This window comes from Typopeltis vanoorti, chromosome 14 (assembly GCF_054136105.1).
Source record: "Typopeltis vanoorti isolate ZY-2024b chromosome 14, IOZ_Tvanoo_1.0, whole genome shotgun sequence".
Classification (NCBI taxonomy): Eukaryota; Metazoa; Arthropoda; class Arachnida; order Uropygi; family Thelyphonidae; genus Typopeltis; species Typopeltis vanoorti.
In genome coordinates this window covers 3480141-3496954 of record NC_143562.1, presented here as the reverse complement: position 1 = coordinate 3496954, position 16814 = coordinate 3480141, and the positions used below count along the sequence as shown (strand labels likewise).

Here is a 16814-nt window from a genome sequence, read left to right as displayed (position 1 = left end):
GTACGGAGAGAGAGAAGGAAAGAAGCCAAGAGAGTTGTGGCACAGGCGAAGGCCATGGCATATCAAGATTCTGTATGATCAATTACATAAATGACAAAGGAAGGACAGAGAAAAATTTACCAATTAGTGAAATGTAGAAATAAAGCAGCAAAGGACATCTTACATGTGAGGCAGATCAAAGACGCTGAAGGAAGAGTATTATGGAGGGATGTGGACATAAGAAACATATGGAGAATATACTTTGAGGGACTTTTGAATGAGGAAAATGTAAGGACTCACAGAGAAGATGGTGCAGAACATCAGTAGAGTGGAAGTGACAGAGGCCATGAAGAGGATGAGGAATGGAAAATCGGTGGGCCCTGACAGGATTCCAGTGGAGGCATGGAAGGCATTGGGGGAAGAGGGAATTGACCTGCTGTGGGACCTGTTCGTGAAAGTTTGCCAACAGGAAAATATACCCGAGGAATGGAGGAAGAGTACTCTTGTCCCCATCTACAAGGGTAAAGGGGATGCATAAGACTGTAAAAATTACAGAGGAATAAAGTTGATGTCCCACACAATGAAAATCCTAGAAAGGGTTCTTGATGGTAGATTGAGGGAGGAGGTGGAGATTGCAAAGGAACAATTTGGATTCATGCCTGGTAGATCAACAACAGATGCTATCTTTGGGTTATGGCAGATGATGGAAAAGCTTCAAGAGAAACAACGGGAGCTACATCTGGCATTTATTGATCTGGAGAAAGCATACGATAGAGTGCCAAGGCAAGAAGTCTGGAGGTATCTGAGGGAGAAGAAGGTTCAGGAGAAATATGTCAGGTTGGTGCGGGAGATGTACAGAAAAGTGTTCGGACCTGTCTGGGACAGACAAAGTTTTCAAGTAACAGTTGGCTTGCATTAAGGGTCAGCATTAAGTCCATTTCTGTTTATCATTGTGATGGAGGTGGTGACGGAGGAAGTGAGAGAATATGCGCCTTGGACAATGTTGTATGCAGATGACATCTTGCTGTGTGCAGATTCAAGAGAAGAAGCGGGAACTAAACTGGAAAGATGGAGAAAAGTACTGGAAGAGAGAGGTATGAGACTGAGCAGAAGTAAGACAGAGTATATGTGTTGCACAGTGGGCAGCTGCCAGGAGACAGATCTGGAGCTGGAAGGGAAATGTCATCATTAAGGTGAGGGACTTTAGATACTTAGGTTCAACAGTGGAAGAAGATGGAGGAGCTGAGAAGGAAGTGGGATGCAGGATACAAGCGGGTTGGAGGAATTGGAGGGAGATGGCTGGAGTGTTATGCGATGAGAGAGCCGATCAATCTGAAAGGCATACGTCATAGCTGGACTTACTACTGTCCTATAGATTTTGCATTTCAGATTGATCGGCACTCTCTTATCGCATAACCCTCCAATTCCTCCAAATATTTCCAAATGCTGAGGAAAAATAACATCAGCAGGATGGAAGTAGCAGAGATGAGAATGCTTAGGTGGATGTGCGGTGTGACCAGAAAGGATCGTTTGAGAAATGACTATGTGAGGGGAACAGTGAAGGTTACGAACTTAGCAGTGAAGATACAGGATGCAAGGTTGAGATGGTTTGGTCAGGTGATGAGAAGGGAGGACGAATATGTAGGAAGAAGGGTCATGCAAATGGATGTGCAAGGAAGGAGGAAGCATGGGCGGCCAAAAAAGAGATGGAGGGAGCTGGTAGAAGAGGACTTGAGGATGAAGAACTTGGATGTGGTGACAGCCCAAGACAGGAGGATGTGGAGGAGACTTATCATCAACAGTGACCCCACCCCCACTTAAGTGGGAGAAGCTGCAGAAGAAGAAGAATATTTTAGAAGTTCTGATTGAATATCATCTACTCCAGCTGCCTTTCCATGTTTCAGGTTTGTGATAGTTTTTTCTACTTCAAGTATAGATATAGATTCCAGATGGCATTCTTGTTGAGTATCTTCTAGCACCATGCTGTCACTGCTCGTTTCATTTAACAATCTTTTGAAGTAATTACTCCATACATCAAGAACATCAAGGAAATGTGGATATTAAAGATCCAACATTATTATTATTATTACTACTATGTGACACCTCCAGTGAGTCCCAAGACTCGTGAAAGGAGGGCACCTACTCCACAACTCTCCGTAGCCACCAATGAAATCCACCAACTACGCCAACAATATTTTCACAGACAATCACAAACATCCATACTTGTGGTGGGATTCAAACCCGCAGCCTTTTGGTTGGAAAGTGGATACGCTAACCACTCGGCCAACCAGGTTGGCATTTCAAAGCTGAATGTTTCTAGAAACTTATGAAAGTTTCATAAAGTTTGACCTGAGTGCTTATGAGAATACAATTTTCTTGGTATCAGAGTTGCCTTACCTTGCACTACATAAAAGAACATGACCACTGCCCAAGCACCAGTATGTATACATTTCTCTGGCCTGACTGCTATTTCGAATTGGTTGGTTCCCTTCAGAGACCTTAAGAGAGCAAGAATTCTCATTCAGTGCTAAAGAAATCAAATGTCAGAGAAATGTATTTCTTGTAAGTGAACTCTTGGTTGGTGCAGGGATAGTTGACTTTTATCTCCCTTTTTGGGAACAGGCTAGACAGAAGTTTCTTCCAAGCTATTGGAAGAAATAGTATATTTATGTACATGACTTGGGCTACTTTAGCACTATTGTTAGAGAATCGGGATTTGGATAAGTGGAGTGGAAGTTTTGAGTAGCGTGGAGAATAAAGGCACTCATCCCAACAAGAATAATTTCTCTTATCAGATCAAAGCAAGTATGGAATCAGAATAGCAGATGCAGTAATCAGAATTGGAAACAAGGCATAAAAGTTCCAAAGGTTCATCGAAACTGCTTCGCTGTAACCACGAGACAAGGCTGAGAGGGCTGGGAGAGGAATGATCAGTGCTGGTTAAGAAAAAATGCAGGTTGTTGAGAGAATTATGAAGATTATCTCGAATTCTGGATGAATTGGCTTAATTTGTGTTAAATCATTTGTATAACTTGAGTCTCAGCTCAGGAATGATACCACAGGAATGGAAGGAATGTATGAGAGTTCCATTGCACAAGGGTGGTGCAAAAACTGATGTGTCTAACTACTGACCTATTAGTATCTCTAGTGAAGATTTCAGAGACGTTGGTAAGAACTCGCATACAGAAATGGGTAGAGAAGCATTCTATACTCTGCAGGGAACAGCATGGATTTACTAAAGGAAGGTCATGTTTTAGCAATTTGCTCATATTTTATAACAATGTTACGGCCAAGTTGGATAAAGGGAATGGATACGCTATGATAATGTTGGATTTTTCTAAGGCATTTGATAGGATACTACACGATAGATTGTTGTGTAAACTGGAGAATATGGGATTGGAACATAATCTATTGACTTGGATCAGGGGATGGTTGACAGGCAGATATCAAAAAGTGATATACAGTGGGGTGATATACAAGGGATATACAAGGGGTGCTTAAGGATCAAAGCTGTATAACTGAGAGGAGACCTCCACATAGCCTTTAAAGGAATGCGGAGAACCGACCAGGGCTTCTGACCTAATGTCCAATCCTCACCTTCTCGTGGTGCACCCTGTTGGGTATCTACTTTGATACTGAACGAACGAGGATGGGCTGGCAATTTGGGATTTAGCCGACCAAATTGTATTCTTATTGGTTAAACCAAAATAAAAAATGATGGTACGACATGACAAAATTTCATGCCGGCTGGGGCGTCGCCCGGTTAAACAAGGCCCCCGTTGTTTTTGCCAGGGAACCAGGGCGAACAGCGAAAAGTCAGCTACTGGAACAAATCTGAAAACAAACCACAACTCAACATCACCAGAGTTAAAGATCGGTACTATCAACGTAAGAAGCCTGAATGGCAAAGAAATGGAGTTAGCTGAGGAATTAGATAAGTACCAGATCGACATAATAGGGGTGACTGAAACAAAAAAGACCAAAACTGGTGAGATCTTTCTGAGCAACAAATACAAAATGTTATATTCAGGCAATAACAATCAAGGAAAAGAAGGAGTAGCCATATTATTCAACACAAAATACGAGGCTAATCTTCTTGAATGGCAGTCAGTCTCAAGTAGAGTAATGTGGGCAAATATCCGAATGGGGAACTGGACAATGAGACTTATTTGTGCCTATGGTCCCACAGAAGGCTCTACTAAGGTAGAAGTGGAGGAATTTTTTGAGGCTTTAGAAAAAGCAACTGACACAATGAAAAAGGAAAAGTTGGTCCTTGTTGGGGATCTAAATAGTAGAGTAGGAAATGATTGTGAGACATACAAAAATATTTTGGGAAAATTTGGAGAAAAGAGCAAAGCTAATAATAATGGCAAATATCTGTTGGATTTCTGCTCAGGACATGGACTGGTTATTACTAACACCATGTTTCAACATAAAAATGTGCACAAATTCACATGGAGAGAAGAGGCTAGGAATAAGAAAAGTCTCATTGACTATGTTATTGTTGATAGTGATGTTTTCTCCCTGGTGCAGGACACCAGAGTGTACAGAGGATTTGAAATTGGAAGTGATCACTATTTAGTCTTGAGCAGGATAAAATTGAATTTCATATTGAAAAGAATAACATGTAAGAAAGTTTTAAAGCGAATAAAAGTTGAGCAGCTCTCAGATGTAAACTGTAGACTAAAATACAGAAATATTATTGAAAAGAAAATGAAAGAGTTTGAGAACAGGAATCAAACCTTGGAGATTCAGTGGCAAACTCTGAAGGAAACATTGATTGATTCTGCCAGAGAGGCATGTGGTGAGGTTGTGTGCAAAGATAAAAAAATCAGAACTCCCTGGTGGACACAGGAAGTTAAAGAGGCAGTGAAGGAAAAGAAGAAAGCATATCAAAAGTTCCTGGCAAATAAGTCAGCTTTTACTCTTACAGAATACAGAGACAAATGTAAGAAAGCTAAACAGTGTGTAAAACTAGCTAAACAAAAGTCATGGGAGGACTTTGGCAAGAATATAGAAAATAAATATCAAGAAGGTGGCAAAATATTCTGGAGGTTGTTGAAGAAGCTTAGGAATGGAGGAAAGAGTGCTGTAAAAGGAATTAGAGATGATAAAGGTGAAATGAAAACAGGAGAAAAAGATATCCTTGAAGTATGGAGTAATCACTTTGAAAAACTGCTAAATGAAACAAGCAGTGATGACAGCACTGTGATAAAAAACACTGACCAGGCATGCAGTCAGGAATACATATCCATACTTGAAGTAGAAAAAGCCATCAAAGGCTTGAAATGTGGAAAGGCAGGAGGAGTAGATGATATTCGACCAGAAATGCTGAAGTATGGTGGTATAAGAGTCTTACAGTGGCTGCACTGCATAGTTCAGAAAGCCTGGACAGAGGGACGAATTCCTGATGATTGGAGTAGAGCTCTCATAGTACCCATATATAAAAAGGGAAATAAAACTGAATGTGAGAATTACAGAGGTATTTCCCTACTGAGTGTTCCTGGCAAGATCTATACAAGTATACTTGAGAAACGGTTGAAAAGAATTGTGGAAGAAAAGCTTGGTGAAGAACAAGCTGGATTCAGGCCAAATAGAGGCTGTCAGGATCAGATCTTCACTTTACGACAAATAGTCGAGAAAGCATGGGAATATAACAAAGATCTGTATTTAAGTTTTGTTGATTTGGAAAAGGCATATGACAAGGTGCCAAGAGAGAAGCTATTCAATACGCTGCAGTTATATGGTGTCAATGGGGCATTATATCAAGCAATACTTAGTCTGTATTTGAGTTGTGAGTCAGCAGTTAGAATTGAAGGAAGTACAGGAAGATGGTTTAATGTTAAATCTGGTGTGAGACAAGGATGTACATTATCCCCTCTGTTATTCATTATCTATATGGATCACATTATGAAGGAATGTGGTATTAAACCTGATATCAAAATTGGAGATGTTAATGTCAGCTCTTTGCTTTATGCGGATGATGTTATACTTCTAAATAAATCCGCTACAAGTCTGCAAGATTCTCTGACTAAATTGAATAGCTGTTGTAATAGATATGGTATGAAGGTTAGCAATAAAAAGACAAAGACAATGAAAATAGGCAGAATCATTGAAAATGTCAACTGTGTTGTGAATGGAGAACCTGTGGAACAAGTAAAACATTTTAGCTACTTGGGCACAATTTTTACTGAAGATGGTAAAATAAATATAGAAATAGACAACAGAATCAGCAAAGCTGGTATCGTGGGAAGTCAATTGAATAAATTCATATGGAATAAGAAAGATGGTGTTATACTTCTAAATAAATCCGCTACAAGTCTGCAAGATTCTCTGACTAAATTGAATAGCTGTTGTAATAGATATGGTATGAAGGTTAGCAATAAAAAGACAAAGACAATGAAAATAGGCAGAATCATTGAAAATGTCAACTGTGTTGTGAATGGAGAACCTGTGGAACAAGTAAAACATTTTAGCTACTTAGGCACAATTTTTACTGAAGATGGTAAAATAAATATAGAAATAGACAACAGAATCAGCAAAGCTGGTATCGTGGGAAGTCAATTGAATAAATTCATATGGAATAAGAAAGAAATTAGTCGGAACACTAAATTAGCTGTATACAAAACTGTGTTCAAACCAATTTTAACTTATGGATCTGAGAGCTGGGTCAGAAGTAAAACACTTGACCAAAGACTAGAGACCGCAGATATGAGAGTCCTGAGAAAGATTAGAGGCGTGAACAGATGGCATCAATGGCAATATCATATTAAAAATGAGGATATTAGGAAAGAACTTGACATTGTCAGCATCCAGGAATGCGTTAGCAGAGCTAATCTCAGATGGTATGGTCACTTAAATAGAATGGGAGAGGAAAGATTAGCAAAACAAGTGTTCTCTGCCAGGTTGGCAGGAAAACGACCCAGAGGAAGACCAAGATATAGGTGGATTGATACGGTACAAAGTGCCTTAGACGATAGAAATATAAGATCTGATAATGTTGGAGTCTTGACAAGTAACAGACTGATTTGGAGGAAAATTGTAGATAGGAAGTTAGTAATGATGTAATTTTTTCATGTAGTACTGTCATATCCTGTACACCCCTTGAGGGTACATGGCAGGAATTTGATGATGATGATGATGATATACAGTGGGTGTGAATCTGCCAGATTTAAGGTAACCTCAGGGTTCAGTCCTTGGGCCATTATTGTTCAATCTATACATTAATGACATCAAGCAGGGTCTATCATCAGATTTGCAATTGAAATCTGGACAAACAAAAATGGCTGTCAGTTTAATGTTAGTAAGTGTAAAGTTATGCACTTTGGCATGATTAGAGTTCCAGCGGCATATTATATTAGCAGGGTTATGCTACAAAAAACTGAAGAGGCAAGGGATCTTGATGTATTGGTGAAGAATTTAAAGTTCAATGGTCACATAGCAAAAGTTGCAAATACAACTCAGAGGATAATTGCTATGTTGAAGCAAACCTTGACATGTAAGGATAAGGAAGTAATTTTGCCTCTTTATAAGGCTTTGATAAGACCACACTTGGATTACTGTGCACAGATTTGGTCTCCTGGGTTCCAGGGGGATAAAAAAAAGCTGTGGAAAGGGTGCAAAGAAGAGTTACAAAGATTACGAGGACAGATTGCGAGTATGTGGATTACAGACTCTGGTTAACAGGAGAAAGTGGGTGATATGATAGAGGTCTATAAACTTTTGAATGGGTGTTATAGCATTTCAAATGATGAAATTTTTCGTTATATGGAAGGTGGGGAGAGAACACGGGGGCATCCATGGAAATTAAGATTGTTCTTAGCTCCTAGGAGCTGTATTTCTGTTCTACATTATGAGAGAAGGTCACTACCAAGACCGGTTTCAACCTTTATTGAGGTCTCATCAGTGAGTAGGTAGACCTAGTTAATATCAAGTTTGTAGCGAACAAAACTTACAACCCTTCTATGAGTATTGCCGAGAGGTGTCCTAATAAATTATTAGATATATGAAGAGCCATCTACAGCTCCTAGGAGCTAAGTACACATTATGGGTAAATATCAAGAATAGTAATCGGAGCTTGCTCCACCTTAGACATGAGTTGCCTCAGCTTGCACTATCTTTAGGGTCAGTTGCTGCAGTGTCCAGGTATTTGCTTATGCTTGGAATCGCCGAACTTTATATAGTTTCTACTATATGCGGCATGAAACTCTTTGAGTTTCTTATTCGGCTAAGAAACGATATGGGATGTAATATCCCTTAACTTAAACATGTTATTAGAAAAGATCCAGGACGTTGGTAAAAGTCAACATGGAAGTTTTTTTTTTTAATTTATTTAACGCAACTCTGATATTCTGTGGGGATTTTACACACACACACGCACGCGCGCACACTTGTATGTTGTAGATTGTCTGGTGGTTCATGTGGGAGCTTTTTTATTTTAACCACAGTGATTCTGGAATTTTTTTGTGCTGTTTATCATGGTTGCTACCAAAATAATGGGAAAATTTAAAGAGCAGGGAACATGCATTGGGAGTGAAAAACTTAGCAACCACCACTCTAACAGGGCTTTTCCAGACTCCAAGCATGGTGTTGAATAGTACCCTTGCAAACTGCCATATACTCAGTCTCTCTTGTTCTCTCTCTTCCCCTCCCCAGGGACAATATGGCAAAGCAAGCAGCTGCGGGGTAAATGCATATTTAGTCTTAGGTACTGGTTTACACTCATGACACAATTTAATGGAATAACTATAGCACAAAGAAAAATAATTAAACAGCAGATTTAATTGTTTCAGTATTTCATCTCTGTCATAGAGATATCTTCAGGAATACAATGTTAAAATTGTAATAACACACCCAAAAACAATAAGTGAAACAACTGAAATTAGACTATATGAAGACTAAAGTCTTATGGGTGCTGTTGGCTAAACTTAGTTGTTGGGTGGGAGGCCTAAGAATTAGTTTCCCAAATCTCGGGAAGCTTAACATGACCATATTTATTAAAAGATTGGGCTGTTTTTTAAATCTGCTGCTGATTCTAAAAAGTCTTTCAAGTTGGTATTTACTGTGAGGAAGCATAATCATTTTCTTCCATCTGATTCTGGGCATGGTCAGCTAGACTTGACTGGATACTTATGCTACAGATGTGCTTCTCTTCTAAAAGAAATCTCTCCAATAGCCAGCTCCGTGCACTACATAAACTCCATAAAGGCAACATAATCATTACTAGAGCTGACAAAAGTGATGCAACTGTTGTTCTCAATTCCAGTGATTATATTAGGAAAATGAATATCTTGTTCAGAGACAGTATCACTTATAAACGGCTAGATTATGATCTCACCAGATTTCAGGAAAAAAAATGTTAAAAAGGCTTCTAAAAAATGTCGCATCTTGGCCTCCTGAAGTTGTTTTAAAAAAAACCCTCAAAACTTTTTAATATCCCCCCCCCCTCCCAAGATATACAGATTGACAAAAATGGACAAACCCAATTACCCTCTCCATCCCATAGTAGATACTACTGACTCCCCTTCCTTTACTTTAGCCAAACAGTTAGTTATATCTTTAATTCCATTTAATGGCCACACTTCTTATATAAAAAATTCCACACATTTCAAATCCTTAATCTAAAATTTAGTTTTAAATAATAATGATATCATCATGAGCTTTGATGTCACCTCCTTCCTTATTCAAATATTCCCCTACTGACACTCTAAACTTATTGAAAAATGCTTCTTTTCTCCAACATTACTGATCTCTTTAATTTTGCTATCCATACCAGTTACTTTTCTTGGAAGGGCACTTTATATAACAGACAATATCAGAAGCTTTATGTAGAAAGCTTCTGATATTGAAATCATGTTTTCAGATAAATAATGAGTTTAATAAAATAAACAAATATAATCCTACACCTTTCATAAGTCTTCAGACTTACATCGTCAGGATAATATTACAAAAGTTATACACAAAAAGACTAGAAACAATTAATTACATATATTAGATGTTATCAGGTCCATGCAGTTAGCCTAGTGGCTGTGCGCTTCGCAACCATATGCATGGGGAAGGAGTGTCCTAGGTTCGATTCCAGTTGGTGACGTGAGGAGCTGAAGGATTTTCCTCAGCCATAGCCAAATTAGCCAGTCTTGGGCATGGACATTAGGGTTTCCCCCCAGTTTATCGTGGGGTTTTTCATCCCGCAAAGCAGTCAAACTGGCCTTGAGAACTCAACACTACAGGACATAGGATACACTGTGGCGTAGGCCTGACCACCTTATCCTGTGAACGGTTTGAGGTTCGATGATTAATAAAACATCGATACCACAAGGTAAAAGAGGGTAAAAGGAAGATGAGATAAGATGATATCAGAACTTCACAACTGGTACATACAAAGAGGTGTAATACCACTGTCTCTAAATAAGGCAAGCCTTGATTTTTGTTAAATCGTATAGAGATCCTTAGCATTTCAGAGGCTTCCTTGAACTTTCTTGTTGAATGAGAAACATTAATCTGTTGATGAAGTTCTTATGTTTAATGTGTAATTACTCCAGCTTTTTAACTTTAAACCATAAATAAGCACTCGCTGTGAGCTTCTGGCATTGAGACACTGTCTCAATACTGCTAGCATTTTGAAAAACATGCTTTTTTTAGATAAACTAATCACACCCAATAGCAGCCTTTCTTTTTTACTGTTTACAGAAACTCACCCACACAGGTAGATACACAAACTCTGTCATCAACCCCCTTCTCAACAATATGGTGTCATCGAAACCCTTGTCAATAGATCCTCTAACCTCTGTTCCACCAAGCATCCTTTACAGCTGAACTAGCCTTTTTTCACCAAACCTTTCTGTTCAGTGGTTACAAGGCCAAACAAATCTACAAATTATCTGTTCCTTCCACTAGCTCACAGCCCTTGCCACATAAAGACTACAATAATACTATTACTATTCCCTATATTAATGCTTCAGAAAATATAGCCAGGATTTTAAAGAAATATAATCTCTGCTCTGCTTTCAAGCATTATTTGAAATAGCTTCCCCTTCATTCCCCACTGTGTTCCAGGTGTTCACAAAGTTCGAATATATAAGTTGTGGGTAGTTTTAAATAGTGAAGCCAAGGCAACTCTGATTCCAGTATTCTTCTCAAAAGCTCACTTGTCAATTTTCAAAACTTCACTTTCTTTCTACATTTGGCTATAAAATGTAGATGGATCCATAATATCCTCCACTTCGATATAATAAAACTATCATTTAATTTCATAGAGAGCATTGTATTTAAAAATAACAGTGCAGCATAAAAACCAGAACAAAATAGTGCACTTATGTCTTCGAATAAAAATATTAATGGAACTTATTTTAAATTGTGGAATGTAGAGAATAATTATAGATTTAATAATCAAAATGAATTCACATAAATCATGATATATGAAAATGAATTTTTTGGAGTAGCATAATGTATGGTTTCTTCATAAATATTTTTGACTTCTGAAAAAAAAAAAAAAAAAAAAAAAAAAAAAAAAAAAAAAAAAAAAAAAAAAAAAAACTATTTCAAGGAATAAGCTAGTAGCTAGTGCCAAAAGAAATTTTCTGAGCAACTGCACTGCAGAATAAGTTTACTCATTAGCCTCGGAAATCCTTTTATTTGAATAGTCGCACAAGATAAGCAGAGGATTTTCAAATTAGTTGCATTTGTTATGATGCAACATAACAGCATTTTTTTTTTTCTACTGCCAGATGAATAAATACCAAATTTTTCTGCTGATTTGTTCAAAGACAAATATCTGAAAAACATGGTGAATCAGCTGAATATCAAAGCAAAATCGAATAGTCAGTGCATCCCTAGCTAATATATATATATATATATGTGGCTCTTTGATGACTACTCAGGCTGTAAGCCCACAGTACATACATATCATGAGTGGGTAAAGATAGTTTACTTTTTTTTTGATTAATTTCAGAATTTTTTAAATATTTTCACTGATATTTTAACATAATCTGGAACCCCTGCTCTTGAGATCAAAAAGTGGAGCTTTTTTTTTTTTTTTTCAAGCCTCAAATCAGCAGAATGATGGACTCACACCAGGTGATGAAATTCTTCTCTCACCAAACTACAATTGCAAACATCCCACATTGAGAGCAGAAACATTAACACCTCCGCCAACCAGGCTGCCAGTCAAGCATTGTTATCGGTGCATTATGCAGGGTTAGATAAAAAAAAATAAACAAATGGTGAACCATGGATTTAAAAAAAATTATAAATTTCATTCTGTATTTCTCTTAAGAAATTTCAGATTTAACTGAAGGTGCTGATAAGTTTTGAATTTCACTGCCATCTATTAATCAAATTTTAAGTCATTTTTATAGATAAGATGAACAAAAGATCTCTCAAAATATTTCTATCACTGATATGTTTATATGTAAGTGCATGTCAAGTTACTTTAAATAATCACAACAGAATTAAACAGCAATACATAAAGGCAATGCAATACATGCCTGGGAACTTTCATATTGTGCCACTTACTTCCAGAGCATCTTGGTCTTGTTCCATTAATTCTCCCTTCTTTTTGCCTTCATTCTTCTTAGCAACACCCATAAGAACAGTATATTTAGCTTGTGATTTGTCCTACAATAAAAGAAAACAAGCAGATAAAAAAAAAGAATTCTGAATCACATTAAGCGACACAAGAGATGGGCCTAATAATTTAATGATTTCAAGCCATTCAATAAAAATAGAGACATTTTTCATTCTGTAAAAGTTTCTGAATTCAAGTTTGTAAAGTTACAGTGGTTGCTGAACTATTTCCAAATTTCCCTCAAGGACTCTATATACTTCAAAAAATCCTTAATGAGATTACTTTTAAGGAAATTAATTTTATTAAAAGAAAGCATATCAAAAGTTTATAGCAAATTTGTAACAATTTCTAATCTTAAGTCGGGAAATACTACTTGAGTAGGAATATAGAAGATATCAGAGAGATGGTAATATTTTCTGGAGGCTATTAAAACCCTTAGAAATGGGAAAAAGAGCACTGCACTGTAAAAGTTGATATGTTGATCATCTACATTATAGATGATCAACTATCATCTACAATGTAGATCATTATCACCACCAAATTCCTGATATATACCCTTAGGGATGTACAGGGTATTACTACATGAAAAAGGTTATATCATTACTAACTTCCTCGTTCTACATATCTGCTGTAATTAGTCTGAAAGATAAAGATTGCTAAATAAGCAGCAGTCAGGGGTACATTGTCAATGACAGATTGTAGAAAAAGTGATCAAAAATCTGAAATGTGGAAAGCCAGATATCATCATCAGCCATTATCAATCCACTGCTGGATGAAGGCCTTTCCATGGCTCTCCTTTCCCATGTCACTCCTGCAAATCTGATATCATCATCAATCCACTGTGATTTAGGTCGACGTAGTGGTCATTTTTCCTCTCGTAGAGTCCAATCCAGTGAAATGTTTTGTCCATTCGTTGATCTTGTCTTTGGGCAATATGCCGAGCCCATTGCAACTTCAGATATTCACTTTTCCTATGTTGTCAAAGACTTTGGTTTGCTTTCTTATCCACATATTTCTTTTGTGATACCAAGCATACTTCTTTCCATACAAAATTGTGTTGTTCTTAATTTTTGAATTTCCTTTGCATTTAGTGTCACAGCCATATGTCAATACAGGAAGAACTCATTGGTTAAAAAGTTTTCTCTTCAGGCATAATGGCAGTTGGCTTATGAATGTTGACTGCAATTTTCCAAATGCTTTGCATCCAAGCACAAAGGCAGATGTAATAGATGATATATGACAAAAAATACTCAAATATGGAAGTATAAAAGTCTAACCATTGCTGAAATGCATGATTCAGGAAGAGCTCTCAAAGTAACATCTATAAAAAGGGGGTAAAAATGAATATGTAAATCACAGAGACATTTCACCACTGTGTGTTCCAGGAAAAATTTATGCAAACATACTGACAAGAGGCTAGGATAAACTGTGAAAAGGAACTTAGAGAAAAGTGCTGGGTTTCTGAGAGGACACCACCACATAGCCTTTAAAGGAATGCAGAGAACTGACCGAGGCTTCTGACCTAATGTCCAATCCTCACCCTCTCGTGGTGCACCCTGTTGGGTATCTACCTGGATACTGAATGAACGAGGATGAGCTGGCAATTTGGGATTTAGCCGACCAAACTGTATTCTTATTGACTAAAACCAAAATACAGAATGATGTTACAACATGACAGAATTTCATGCCAGCTGAGGCATCGCCAGGTTAAAGAAGGCCCCCACTGTTTTCGCCTGGGAACCAAGGCAAAAAACAGCGAAAAGTCAGCTACTGGAACAAACCCTAAAACACACTCAATATCACCAGAGTTGAAGATCGGTACTATCAACATAAGAAGACTGAATGGCAAAGAAATAGAACTAGCTGAGGAATTAGATAAGTACCAGATCGACATAATAGGGGTGACTGAAACAAAAAAGACCAAAACTGGTGAGATCTTTCTGAGCAATAAATACAAAACGTTATATTCAGGCAATGACAATCAAGGAAAAGAAGGAGTAGCCATAGTATTCAACACTAAATACAGGGCTAATCTTCTTGAATGGCAGGCAATCTCAAGTAGAGTTATGTGGGCATATATCAGAATGGGGAACTGGACAATGAGACTTATTTGTGCCTATGGTCCCACAGAAGGATCTACTAAGATAGAAGTGGAGGAATTTTTTTGAGGCTCTAGAGAAAGCTACTGACACAAATAAAAAGGAAACATTGGTCCTTGTTGGGGATCTAAATAGCAGAGTAGGAAATGATTGTGAGACATACAAAAATATTTTGGGAAAATTTGGAGAAAAGAGCAAAGCTAATAAAAATGGCAAATATCTGTTGGATTTCTGCTCAGGACATGGACTGGTTATTACTAACACCATGTTCCAACATAAAATGTGCACAAATTCATATGGAGAGAAGAGGCAAGGAATAAGAAGTCTCATTGACTATGTTATTGTTGATAGTGATGTTTTCTCCCTGGTGCAGGACACCAGAGTGTTCAGATGATTTGAAATTGGAAGTGATCACTATTTAGTCTTGAGCAGGATAAAATTGAATTCATATTGAAAGTAATAACATGTAAGAAAGTTTTAAAGCGAATAAAAGTTGAGCAGCTCTCAGATATGAACTGTAGACTAAAATACACAAAGATTATTGAAGAAAAATTGAAAAAGTTTGAGAACAGGAACCAAACCTTGGAGATTCAGTGGCAAACCTTGAAGAAAAACTCATCCAGAGAGGCATGTGGTGAGGTTGTCTGCAAGCATAGAAAAATCAGAACTCCATGATGGACACAGGAAGTTAAAGAGGCAGTGAAGGAAAAGAAGAAAGCATATCAAGTTCCTAGCAAATAAGTCAGCTTTTGCTCTTAGAGAATACAGAGACAAATGTAAGAAAGCTACACTGTGTAAAACTAGCTAAACAACAGTCATGGGAGGACTTTAGAAAGAACATAGAAAACAAATATCAAGAAGGTGGCAAGATATTCTGGAGGTTTTGAAGCTCAGAAATGGAGGAAGGAGTGCTGTAAAAGGAATTAGAGATGATAAAGGTGAAATGAAAACAGGAGAAAAAGATATCCTTGAAGTATGGAGTAATTATTTCAAAAAATTGTTAAATGAAACAAGTAGTGATAGCACAGAGGCAAAAAACACTCAACAAGCATGCAGGTCAAGAATACATATCCATACTTGATATAGAAAAAAAAAAAGCCATCAAAGGCTTGAAATGTAGAAAGGCAGCAGGACTAGATGATATTTCACCAGAAATGCTTAAGTATGGTGGTATAAAAGTCTTACAGTGCTGCACTGCATAGCTCAGAAGGGCGTGGACAGAGGGATGAATTCCCTTTGATTGGAGTAGAGCTCTCATAGTACCCATATATAAAAAGGGAAATAAAACTGAATATGAGAATTACAGAGGTATTTCCCTACTGAGTGTTCCTGGTAAGATTTATGCTAGTATATTTGAGAAACGGTTGAGAAGAATTGTGGAAAAAACGAGGCCAAATAGAGGCTGTCAGGATCAGATCTTCACTTTATGACAAATTGTCGAGAAATCATGGGAATATAACAAAGATCTGTATTTAAGTTTCGTAGATCTGGAAAAGGCATATGACAAGGTGCCAAGCTATTCAATACGCTATAGTTATATGGTGTCAATGGGGCATTATATCAAGCAATACTTAGTCTTTATTTGAGTTGTGAGTCAGCAGTTAGAATTGAAGGAAGTACAGGAAGATGGTTTAATGTTAAATCTGGTGTGAGGCAAGGATGTACATTATCCCCTCTGTTATTCATTATCTATATGGATCATACTATGAAGGAAAGTGGTATTAAACCTGATATCAAAATTGGAGATGTTAATGTCAGCTCTTTGCTTTATCCGGACGATGTTATACTACTAAATAAATCTGCAAGATTCCCTGGCTAAATTGAATAGCTGTTGTAATAGATATGGCATGAAGGTCAGCAAAAAAAAGTCAAAGACAATGAAAATAGGCAGAATCGTTGAAAACGTCAATTGCGTTTTGAATGGAGAACCTGTGGAACAAGTAAAACATTTCAGCTACTTAGGCACGATTTTTAGTGAAGATGGTAAATTAAATATGGAAATAGACAACAGAATCAAAGTTGGTATGGTAGGAAGTCAATTGAATAAATTCATATGGAATAAGAGAGAAATTTGTCAGAACACTAAATTAACAGTGTTCAAACAGTTTTAAGTTATGAGTCAAAAGTAAAACACTTCACCAATGACTAGAGACCGCAGATATGAGAATCCT

At 37.4% G+C, this 16814-nt stretch overlaps 1 protein-coding gene across 3 annotated transcripts in view; it reads right to left on the bottom strand.

The window, feature by feature from the left end:
• The window catches only part of Prp5 (pre-mRNA processing factor 5), a 593106-nt gene that overhangs the window by 357864 nt on the left and 218428 nt on the right, over positions 1-16814 (bottom strand). For all 3 annotated transcript variants that reach the window (XM_090403381.1, XM_090403382.1, XM_090403383.1), the window contains exon 7: positions 12493-12594. In XM_090403381.1, coding sequence (XP_090259507.1) covers positions 12493-12594 — 102 coding nt within the window. The remainder of the gene's footprint in view (positions 1-12492; positions 12595-16814) is intronic.